The following is a 12,834-nucleotide window of genomic DNA, read 5'->3' on the forward strand; positions in this document are numbered from 1 at the left end:
TGGTAACTGCGCAACATCTGCAATACACAATGTGTGTAAATGAAATATTGTTTTTCTTTCACAGCCTGGTAAATGCCAGAGGAAGTAATGGGTTGATTCTACCAGTGTAGAAAACAACAGACTTATCAACAATGGCATCAGTTTTTGACTGATATATTTTGGAACCATACACTTTATCCAGAAAAAGACAACAGCACAATTACCAAGCATAATTAGCACCAAACGTGTGTAACGTTCAGGTCACATTTGACCATGCAAAGTTAATAACACCTCCAATTTCTCAATAGACTGAGGAAGATTAATGTGGGTATTATTATTATTGCTGTCTGTTGATACTGATCATTTATAAAGATTACTTCTCAAAGTGAATTATCTCAAGGTACATTTTATATTGAATATTATCCTACTTTATTAAGAAAAACATGCACTAGTTTGCCCTACAAGACCATCTGCATGCAAATGTTGTAGCTCACAGCTTCGATGTAATTTGGAGGTATGGAACTGCCCACAAGTTGCTGTGTTCTGGTTAAAGTGTTGGAAAGTTTGCAGGAGGCAATGGACACTTTGCCCACTAAGTCCATAAGATAATGCCTATTAGGGGGTTCTCTTGCTAAGAAAAACTGTAAAATGAAATACAAAAGCTATCCCTAGGTTCTGTACTAGAGAAACGGAGTATAGTGATTACCTGGAATTACTCAAGTTCCGCATAGTGTTATCAATGGGAATAGGACCTAATTGAATTGGCGATAGTGGAAGAACAGCACATGAAGGATTCGAAAAAGCAAGATTTATCTGAATGGGCAGAGACGTTAGAAAAACTGATTGGTCCTCCGAATAACAAGCCACCTTGAAGAAAGATCACGCTAAACAGTATTGCATTAGATTGCCTTTAATTCCCTAAATGGTAACTCAGAATAGAAAGTATCGCACAGAGAGTGTAGATATAAAACTCTATAGGCTTGTATAAATGATGTACTATGGACTATATTATATTTGTATTGTTGTACACTACTATTGAAAATCAATAAAAATAATTTATAAAAAATGAAGTAGGTACCATGATGTATCTTGATCAGTATTCATTTTTATAACTGAGAAGATTAACAACTTTTTGGTTTCCTCCAATCTGTTTACTATCTTTTTCAGAGGGCACAGATTAATACAGAGACCATGAACATATGTTGAAGGAATCTGAAGACGGTCATGACGGTGAACAAACCTATATGGAGGTGGGCAACCGGACCTCGGGATATGCAATACAATGCCCTTAGTACAACACTGGATTGTGCTCTACAGTGCCTTAGTCGTTAACAGTATAGTGAGAATAACACTATCAACAACAAAGAAAGAGAACCCCTGTACCACATCCCAACCTAGACGCAATACAACTGCACCACAGGAGAGGTTAGGGAAGGAGAGTTTGAGGAGGGGGAGGCTGATTATCACCATTTTCAAATGGGTAGAAAAAGAAGCAGTCAATGGAGGAGACTGGTCTCCTCCCAATCAGGCCTTCACAATCATGCAGAAAGCCAAAATGCTCTTTGTCAGGGGGTAAGAAGCATAAGAATTCTATTCTAGACATAATGTCCATGAGGGGGGTGTCAAGTCACTCAGAATTTCCTTTCAGTTAACAAAAGTGTTTGGGAAATTAGCTCCATTGTGAGTGTATGCCTGATTAAACCATCGCAAGAAGGCGGGGGGACTTTTTTCCTACAAGGCAGAACAATAATTTGTTTTGCAACATCTGATATACAGCTCAGTACTGTTCAATCAGATCATGTACTGTCCTCTAACTGCATGGGTTGTAAACCCAGTATCAGAATGCCACGGTCAGCTAGGATGGGATAACCAAGTGTGCTTTTAATGTGACCTAGGATTTCCTCCCAGAACGTCTGAATTACTACACAGAACCACCAGACATGTATGATATCCCCAACGGCCTGAATGCAATGTCAGTACAGAGTGGAGGCCGAAAGGGACATTTTGCTGGGTGTAAGAGGTGCCAGATACCACTGAAATATAACTTTTTAGATAATTTCTCTATGCCTCTAAACATTTTAGAGGGGTCAATCACCAGAGACCCTCTCACTGTTTGTCTGATATCAGGGTTCCCAGGTGGGCCTCCTAGTGTGTTTTGTGGGCACTGAACTCAAAGAGATGCCTCAAAACATAACAAAGACACTCCAAAAATGGTGACAGGAAGACATGATGAGAGAGAATGGGTGTTTGTATGATGTACACCAGAAACTGAGTTGACAATTGAGACGTTTAATAAGAGGTAACTGAAGTACACTTCTAATAGACTTCAGAAAGAAAAGCTGAACCACCATCCCCCAAATTCAAATAAGTGAAATGCACGTTTATCATAGATTCCTGAGAAGGGGCATTAACCAACTGTGATGTGTTAATTGAAAGGAAAATGTTCTGCCTCAACCAACTTTCTTTACCTACATAAAGAGATGAACTCATTATCTCTTGTTCTTAGGAAGTAACCTCTCATTTCCTCTTCGAAATATATTCACCCCTACTGCAGCCTCAGAGGTCTAGCCCTTCTCTTTAATGCCCCTGGGCACTTCCCTGCATTCCTATATGTATGTGGATTGCTGATTTGAATAGTTTTTTCTCTATGTCTTTTTGTACACTAGAGACTCAAATGTCTCTGTTATGCTCAACCACTATTCTTACGCTGTCTGGTTGTCCTTAAGCAGATCCGTAAGCCTGACTATATGTTAAAGACTCACAAATCATCCACTTGTATTATTCTTCCATGACGGAAGCCTCAAGTGAATGGTCCAACCTGAGTCTGACACATAACACACCCACCTTGAAACAGGATACCTGGATTCTTCCCTATCTTTCTCTACTTGAAACATTAGCTAATTACCTTATTATCTTGATAATCAATACATTGCAAACTCAAAGTGTCTAGTTAACAGACGGTCCTATGCATGATAAGGTATATTAATATAGGAATGTAACTGTATTTAAAGATTAACTCATAAAACATCAGATCACGAAATATTAACTGCACATTTGACAGAATTAAACATGACTAATCACTAAATAATTCTAGTCTAGTCTAGTAAAGAGAAATGAAAATACAATTTGGGATCAAAGACAGACAAAATATACCTGATAAAATGAGGAATTCAAATTCAACTCGGGCACCTCAAGTCACCCAGCTCTATGTGTCAGTGGCTCATCCACACCTGGTTTTGTTCTTTGGAAAATGGGATTTGTACTTCTGGTTATAAAATAAGGTCTGCAAGTCCCAGAATGGTGTGCCACCTAAATATCGAAAAGGGCCGAACTCCACTCCATCATTGTTGTGCCCACTGCACCACTTCAGACAAGGAGCACCCACAGGACAATTAGGCTTGGTCCTTCTCCAACTGGAACTTTCCAGCCCGAGCCGCAGGCTATGTCCCTCCTATAAAAGTTTGGTACCTCCTAATAGAACACTGAAACTGTTCCTGCTCACACTTATTCAGTAAAGTAACAAATGGTGACCTGGAATACTTTCAAAGTGTCAGCAGTTAACAATTACTCAGGTATTTAAGTCCATCCTGTTTCACCATATCACCTGTCTAAATGGGACACAACCATAGGGAAATCAGTCTTGACCCTGCTCCTATAGAAACAGCTCATCCTGAACTGATTGTCTCCGTCAGAACAGGAGCACAAGCAACCCGAAACCAGTTTCCCCCTTGCTGGGCTTTGCCATGAGGTGAAGCTCGGGTCCTATGGCACAAGAAGCAAGAACCTCACTTGTGAGTATGTCCTTCCCACTAGGGGAATTACCTTAAAATAAGAGAACGTGATAAGTGGAATGCTTGCAATAGCCAAAGGCACTGACGTCGCTCAAGCTCTATTGAAGTCCACTGTGTTTTGGCCAAAACACTCCTCAAGGGAAGCAAATATATCCAAATCAGCCTTGGTCCTTCTCCGGTAGATGCACCTTGTGTTTCTCATTTCATTGCTATTTTCTTCCAATTAAGGTAGAAGTAAAACTAACGAACAGTTACACTGGGCGTGGCTTGATATCGACTTAATGCATCAATAAATAGTTGCCTCCTCACTTTACTGGTTCATTTCGCAACATCAGGAGTAAAGGTGAGATCAAAATTATCAGAAATTCTAAAACTGATAAATATTTTTCCTCACCGGCATAAAGTAGAAAAAAATGTTGCTTCGCTTGTATAATTAGTTGCAACATGCTGTACAAACTATCACGTTAAAACCTTTGTTCTAAAATGCCTCAATACGCACATTGTCTGTGCAACTCACATTGAAATTTCAAGTCACAGCGCTCTTTTGCATGTCCGCTCTACATTCAGGGTGTCATAACTACATAATTGTATATATTATGCTGTCTTTTACACATACTTGTACCTACTGCAAATGCCAAACACAATTCAAGCTCGTTATGCTTTAACTCTAAGGCTGCAAGTATGCAATTAACGTCGCAGCATCCAACAAGAAATGCTCTCGGGTTTTGTTAAAATAGCAAAACAAAAGGAAAAACACCCCCAAAGCAGGGGCTTTTGTATATTTCCATCGCTGTGTTATTTTTCCCATTACGGAACTTTAAAAGGATCACGCTCACAGAACATAAATTAGAAAACAACGCACCTATAACTAGCGACTGTTTTGTATTCATACGGACAGAAATGCTGACTGCCTGCCACTAAGGCCAATTGGCTACAGCTTGCCCTGGACGCATTCCTCTTCCTCGCTGTGCCGCTTTCTAACACAACAGATGATGGCTCGTGGAAGCCGAAATAAGAAATGTGCAGAGGTGAACGATTTAATCAACACCTACAATTAACAGGTGCTCGCGCCCCCCAGCAGTACTGCTGACTCTCAACCATCCTGAAAATACCAGAGCCATGAGCCTTTCTTGGGCAGAGAGACCGGAAGTGAAGGAAAGCACTGATTGAAACTCGTGGTCTGGTGCGCCCAGATCTGTGACTGGGGGTGAGTTTTTGACAATGTTCAGCATTCCTACCATCATGTTTTTGTGTTGCTATAGACCCCTAAGTGGAAAGGTCGAAGGTATGACCTGTGGGTTCGGTGCTCACTGTGCAACTGGATTCAAGCCAGCCAGGCTGAAGTGGGTTGATACCCCTAAACTGATCCCAGGAGGCTTGTTTCTGGTCCAGGGAGGACCTGGCCTGGCAATTTTACGTTCTCAGTAGTGTGGATCTTCAGTTTTGTGGCTGTTTTTGACTATTAGTCAATCTATTTCTCATTGTTTTTAGCATTGCTCCTTTGTTTTCTTTAGTATAGTGTCAGTGAACTTATATGAGATCATAGTTATAATATGTTCATTCTATTATTGATATTGTTTGAATTATTCTAGTAATCTTTAAAGTACATGCTTCCACAGTCACAGATTGCATTTGTAACTTTTAAAATTGAGTTATTTATTAACACTTACACACCACCACTTTCTAAAGATGCATTTACCAGACTGTGCGTTTGCCAGAACAGATTTTGAGGTTGCCCCTTCGTTTCTAGTCTCTGCTTGTACCTAAGCAAAGACTTTAAACATTACCACCCAAGCAGCCTTGTAATAGATAATGATACAAAAATACATCAAACTATCACTGACTATTATAGAAACAGGTATGGGGCTGGATGCATGTCTGATGAGTCTGTCAGTTACTGGAGCTACAAGTTCCGGCGCTAGCTGCTCAATCTGAATCATAGATAGGCTTCTCTTACAGCACGGGTGATTGGCCAATATCTGTCAAATGGTGGTCAGGATGCATTTGTGTGAAAATAGTTGTCTTGAAGATGAAGTTGAACAAAGCAGCTGCTTACCTTATGAACATGTTTTGTATACACCGTCTTTCTAGAGCTCTTCGTTCAGCAATTAATGCCTTTTTTATGCTCCAAGATTAAAAAAATCTGAGTTGGAAGGTAGGTCCTTTTCAATACTCGCTGCTATGTGTATAGACTGAGTTGCTAGTTGAGCTTGGGATGCTAAACTCTGAAGTGCTATTCAGGAAAAGGGTAAAGACCTTCCTCTTTGTAGACAAGTAGGATTCTGTGAATTTATTTTCCTGTGGACTAGCGATTTGATGCTTACTGGGAAGAAGCTGTAGTGCTTGACAAATGCTCAATCAGTCAATCTAATATTTTCCATTTGACATTGTCAGACAATGTATTGGTCTCAGAAGGATAAAAGTCAAGGCCAGATTAGGAAGGAATTCAGTCTTCCGATTATAGAGCCGCATACAGTTCCACGGGATGCATCAATTAGTTGAAGTCTCCCATAAGTTTATGACTGAGCTAGCTGCAGGAAAGGGTCATGCAGTGAAGAGAAAGGAACTTTTCTCTTTATTGAGTGCTGCATCACTAGCCATCACCAACAATGCATTCTAGAACGTTCTTTTGTTTGATGATGCAACCATGGGCTTTGAGACCTATCGTGAGATAATTCAACTGATGGCTCTCTTAAGACCTTTTAGTGAGGATTTCGGCCTTGACTCTCATAGTTTATCTATCCCCCCTTGATGACTCAAACCCAAGTTAAACAATGCCGCAGAACACATGAACTATCTGGAATGGTGGAAATAAGGACTCATTGGACTAGTTTGCAAGTCTGTTTACTTTCTTTCAGCCTGTCAATCTGACCCAATGAAAAATATTGCACAAATGCTAGCCAGAAATCGTACATCCTCATAGATGAAGGCGAATAGAGTGAGTTTTTAATACATTTTTATTTTTGAAGGCTAAGGAACCTGGCATATTACTGAGTTCTGCACTGGTCTAACGGGATATAAGTAGATGCCCCAGTTTGCTAAATGGGCTGCAGCCTTCTTGCACACATAAATGGTCAAGGGCCCATCATCCCATCCAGCCCTAAGAGTAGCCACCAGCAAGTCCCACACGTAGGAGTGTTATTGATTTGCTGGATCGGAGAAAGATTGTTTTATGACTGTATCACATATATCCTACCCAGAAGTAGCTGAATAGCCCACGACTTTTTCTGCAGATCTGGCTTTGTGGCTTGTCACTTTTTCTCAATATATTTGGAACTCAGCGCTGTAAAATTAACATTTTGGAACAAAAAATTTTTAAAGTTATAATGTCGCATGAGATAACCATTTTCTAATTATATAGCACGGTAACACAATTTAGACAGAGTACTAGATATACAATCATTAGACTAACACAAGTGGCACTTATGAGTCCATATTGCCAGATGATTTGAAGCTGCAGATCCCACTTGAAACTCTCGGGCTTCTATGGTTTTCTATGGAAGTGCTGGCCTGCCTGCCCTGTGCTCTCGCGTGGTGCAATTTTGGGCTGGCATCAAAAATGTTCCGGACAGTGGATGCGTTAAAACTCCTGCTCATTTGCTTTAAACAGTGAAATCCGGAGGGTCTTTTTGTCTCAGGAACGGTTTACTGCCATCTGCTGGAAAGTTGGAAAACTACAAGTAACGTTGAACCATTTTTTTGCCAGCCTAACAATCAAGTCCGATTCATTTTCTCCTACACCAAATGACAGAAAAGCTGTGGCCTATTGAAAACGATGGTCGATGGTTGGAATCGTGAGCTAGCAGCTGTCCACCGTGACTAAAGTTAGAACGTCTGCTCATATTAAACAGCGCAGGCGTTTTCAGTCCTGGAAAGAGTCTGATAAAAACGCGCGGGAATCGTAAATATGCGCGCACAATGGGCGCAGCTATTAATGTACAGAATGAAGCGAATTTGCATTGAAATGTCATTAATTCCAGAATTTGCTCTCTGAGGTGGAAATACCGAAAACAGCAAACCAGTAATCATCTGGAGGGAAGCGGGGAGGACGGTATGATTATTTTTGCTCGATGCATTATCAGATCTCCACGGAGTTAAAAAGAATCACAAACAAAAATTGAACGTGTGAGGAGCGGCAGCTCGCCTTTGGTCATGGCCGGGTTCATTTGCTGTAATTGCTCGGTGGAGAAACCTTTCAGAAATGCCAGGCCATATCCAGCCTGTCAACACGGGGCTCTCTTACTTGGTTATGGGGAGTGAATACATTTACTTAAATTGCTGTAATAAGGATTCAGCTCACAGCCTCTGTGTCGTGAAGGCACATCTGGTCTCTGTTTGTAATGAAATCAACTGAAAGCAACACTGTGCATTAATAATAAAAATGTTCAACATATTGCAACCAAATAAGGGCTGTTCATTTTTGAGTCTGAGAGGTTTTTTATTGCTGCATGCTAATGCATTTTTTAACACTGATAAATACTTAGTCGCACTTCATAATTTATCAAAATATCTCCAGGGGAGAGAGAAACAGACATATATTTGTTGACTTTCCTATATTTGGCGATCTTGAATTCGTGAGGCAGGTCCATACAGACATTTGTAATATTTTCCTAGTGATTTGAGATGGGTTTTATTTTTCAACCCTGAGGGACGATTGTACAAGATCATAGAGGGTCAGGCTTTCCTGAGCTACCACTCCAAACACAACGCTAGCAACTAACAGATGTAAACATGCTGATTTTCATTGCGCAAGTTTAGGACACAGTTACCGAGAGGGCCTCTGTCATTTGTGAGCATTCAGAAAGCCTTAAATATTTGAGCAACGCCACTTTGTATTCTGGGACTTGTAGTTTTACAAATTCCCATTATAATTAAGAGCGAGAGAGTACAAGTCACAGTGCTGCTGACTAAGGCAGAGCTTACTGAGAGTGTGCAAGATTACATGGCCATTTGGCAGAAAAGCCAATAGGCTGGACCATGTCAGTGGTAGGATAACCAGATTTTGAGAAGCAAAAACGGTGACAGGCCAGACATGGAAGAGAGATAAAAACAAATACATTTACTCTTTCTCTCTTCCACCCCCCTCCCCCCGGGTAGTTTCCAGGAATAGGTAATTAAGTGTAGAACAGCTCCTATAAAGAGCACCCTAAGACACCAGTGACTCCCTGAATCTGCTAAACTCAAATGTCTGTTTTTCTAGCAAAGTTTTTAAGCATAGGATCCGCACAGTGCCATCCACTATGAACTAGAAAGGGACAAAGCCTTTTGCCATTTTTACATCAAATTCTAAACATAGAATTAGCTACTGCCACCCCTGACATGATTTTAAAATTGAGAAAAGTGTTGGAACGCCTGGACGGTCTGGGGGAATCTGGGACATCTTGTCACCCTACACAACTGGTACCTCTATATTTGCATACATAAACTGCTCCCCCAAGTAAAAAAAATGGCTTTAAGATCTGTGGATTTCAGTGCCTTATAAATGAATGTCATTTAACTTAACTTCGCTTAAAAACAGGTCAGTGACCTGTGAGTATGGGGTATACGTCTCTTCTACATGGACCTACCAAAAGTCTCTGAACTCTCTGATCACTGCACCCATTAGCCTCAGCAGATGCCTTCCACTGTTTGACATGACACATAGGCTTCTACACTATGCAGTACAACTATTACCTTTGAGGCTTTGTCTACATCCTGTTACTACACAGGTGGCTGGATAGCAGACTCAGTCTTTCCTAAGCCCTGTCTGACTGCTGTTTTGCTCTGTGACCCAAGACTGTCATAGTTTGCTCTAAGAAAACATCCAGCTCTCTAGGATGTTTTGGAGCACTCCACCATTAGGCTCGTTTGACTGTGAAATAGATCTAACCAGCGTGTATGTTCCTGCAAAGTGTGTGGTGACCTGGCAAAGTTGCTGTACCTTATAAACCCTTCCAAAAATAAATATTAAAATAACAAGACAACTTGGGGTTATGCTTTGGGGCACGGAAGGCCAGAAAACCAAAATTGTTATCTACAGTGATTTCTTCTAATGTTGGCCCTGGTCACCTGCTGCTAGAGACCATGCAACAATCACTACCATGCTGCCTAACACAAGGGGCAGACTTCTCTGCTTAGAGAATATGCACCCTGCAGGCTTATTCACCAGACTCAAATATGTTCTCTAAACACAGGGGGAAGGAGACTTTGGCAGAATTACCACTGGCTGCAGTGTGGAAATGGATTTTTGTTTGCTTCTTACTTAGGCCATTCATTACCATGCAGGATATCATCCTCGTCTCTGCTTCTAGCCGTGAGAAAGAAGACTTATGTGTCAATGCAGGTAACTCGGTGATTCTGTCAGCATGTCTCCATTTCAGTATAATGTCCACGTAAGGAAAGAGTTCAGGGCTTGGGAAATATATTCATAGGTAATGATAAAGGAAGTATATAAGAAGTGTTAGACAAAATATGGTACTTTGAGAAACGGATTCCCTGGTTGGCTAAGAGATGTTGACCCTGATACAAGCAAGTCAGATCTATTTGGGGGGCCCGGGTCAAAAACCTTTTGGGTCCCAAATGTCTTTAGCTCCTGTTTTTAAGTTATAACCCCATTTTGGGGTTTTAGCCATTAGCTGCCTTACCATCAATGAATAGGCTTGCTTCGAAACCTTTATATAGATTTTGATGCATGAGTGCACGGCCTTGAAAACATGGGGCCTTTTGCATTCTGCACACGCCTCCCCCCTTTGTGATATTTTTACCCAATCCAGTATAGGACATTGGCTATAAGAGCTGAACTATTATGATTTACAGAAAATTGAGAAAATTTACAGAATGCTGATACTATGTGGGTATAACGAACCCTGGCAGGGACTTTTTTAAAATTAACTTTCTTTGCAGCTTTTTTTATGTAGTGCAAACTCGACCAGAAGGTATTGGAGCATTTTACATGACCACCAGTTACATTAGCCCAGAATCAAAGGATATTGAGCAAACGCTGAGCCTCGAAGCCCGTTCCCAGCTCCAAAGTTGGCAGCTCTGACTGTTACGCCAGTTCCTCACCTGGAGTGGGTAGCTGTGAAGATGATTTATTTAAGAAGCAACACAAAGCACTATGGAATGCATCACAACAGTAACTGCAGGTACAAGCAGCTGCCACCTTTCCCAATGGAGTGCTGTTACACAAATAATATTTGATGTAACATTTCTAACAGCGATGTTGCACAATCTATCCTCGACATTATAAACAAATCATAACAGAAGTTATGTATGTTTGTCTGAGTGGCCAAATACAATGAACTCTAACGACACACAGGGATTGTTACCGAGTGCCACTTGACTTTTGCAAAATCATTCTAGGGGAAAAAAAGAAGTTGTTAAACTTAGAAGTAACCACCAAGTACTGATTTTGAGGGTGACAAGGACAGTGGTCGCACCACTAGGAAATGATGATACTGATATGGAAATTATTCAGACACGAGAACTGGTAATTGACACAATGAGTACCTGGTGGGGATTTCGGGTCAATAATCTTTCATAGCATAACATAGCAAAACCACACGCATATGGTAAGACAAAAATATGTATTTACTCTGATTTGTAGTCATCAAAGACATTTTCCAATTGGAAATAACAGGGTACTTGTTATTACAGTCTAGTTTTAATGTAGCTTGCTCCTACCTTTTAAAGTCAATCCCTATGATTTTTGACCATGCACGGATGAATCAATGTGACCTGTACCAAGTATGATTCTTTGCTTGCTTACCAACACAGTATTGGAATGTTCTACATGTTGCCACCACCCACAGCCTCACTAACTTGCCCTCGAAAATTACTTTCTTCAGATGGAGGGCACACCCGGCCCACTAGCTACTCCTCTCCGCCGTAGAAACGTAACTTTGAACGCAGTCAAGCCACAATTCTTAACCATTCTGCTGTCCCTGCTAGTTGTTTTACTGATGCAGTTTTATTCTGATGCACCATACCCTGGTGCCCATGTACGACAATTTTACTGAAAAGGCTCAAATGAACAAATAAAAGTAAAATATGCCCAGGCGGACTTCACTGCCCAGTAGTGTCAAAACGAGTTAGGCATGTATCCAAATATCCTTTAACACATCCACAGCAACTTTTGATTGATGATCAGAAAAGCGAACTGACTTACCTTCTGAGTGATGTGATTGATCCATGGGGAAGAGCAGTTACTGAGATCAGGCCCTTGAGGATCCCATATTCCATCCGGTGCTATGCACAAGTAGGTTGCCACCCCTAAAAAAAAAAAAACAGAAGTTATTCCACATTAATAATAAGTGTTTTGTAAGCTTTACTGTACCACCAAATTACAGCTCTGTCACTCAAACTCAATGATGCTCTTTTTAACTTCCAGCATTCCTAATATAGGTGATTCCAACATGCCTAGCACACAAGGAGATCTCAGATGATATCACACACAAGCTACAGGGAACCAATTGCTTAAGCATTTGTGGATGCTGTTTTAGGGCTCCAGTTACATTTCTACCAAGAGATTAAGCCTGCATGTCTTTTCTGTAGGACTGTTTTTACCTCTTATTAAAGTGGATTGACCTGTGCCCAGCAAACTTAGGCCCATATTGATACTTTTTTTAGCGATGCATTTGCGCCGCTTTTTGACGCAAAAGTGGCGCAAACTTACAAAATACAATTGTATTTTGTAAGTTTGCGCCGCTTTTGCGCCAGAAAATGACGCAAATGCGGCGCTAGAAAAGTATAAACATGGGCCTTAATCTGTTGAGTGGAAATCCCAAGACAGAAGAAAGGAGAAAAAAGTGATGCCTCAAACATTGCAGATGATGTTGAGAACATTCTAAATATTGCATCACAAAACCCAAGTCAAACACTGTCCTAAGGCTTGCAGGGGGACCGCTCCAAACCAGCAAAACATCTGACCAGATCCATTGTTTCAAACTTACTGAATAAGAAACTATCAGCAACCCTCCGACTGTATCTTTGCTACTTCTGAAGCATTTGTTATTTTAGATTGCCACTACTTTTTCTCCACGTGCTGTCGAGGCTGTCTCTTCAACAGTTTCTTCTACCTACCACC

General features: G+C 40.9%; 1 protein-coding gene across 10 annotated transcripts in view; it reads right to left on the minus strand.

The window, feature by feature from the left end:
• ADGRL3 (adhesion G protein-coupled receptor L3) overlaps positions 1-12,834 on the minus strand; it is a 1,158,007-nt gene that overhangs the window by 178,698 nt on the left and 966,475 nt on the right. For all 10 annotated transcript variants that reach the window (XM_069237928.1, XM_069237906.1, XM_069237923.1 and 7 more), the window contains one exon: positions 11,917-12,020. In XM_069237928.1, coding sequence (XP_069094029.1) covers positions 11,917-12,020 — 104 coding nt within the window. The remainder of the gene's footprint in view (positions 1-11,916; positions 12,021-12,834) is intronic.

The sequence above is a fragment of the Pleurodeles waltl genome, chromosome 1_2, assembly GCF_031143425.1.
Source record: "Pleurodeles waltl isolate 20211129_DDA chromosome 1_2, aPleWal1.hap1.20221129, whole genome shotgun sequence".
Lineage (NCBI taxonomy): Eukaryota > Metazoa > Chordata > Amphibia > Caudata > Salamandridae > Pleurodeles > Pleurodeles waltl.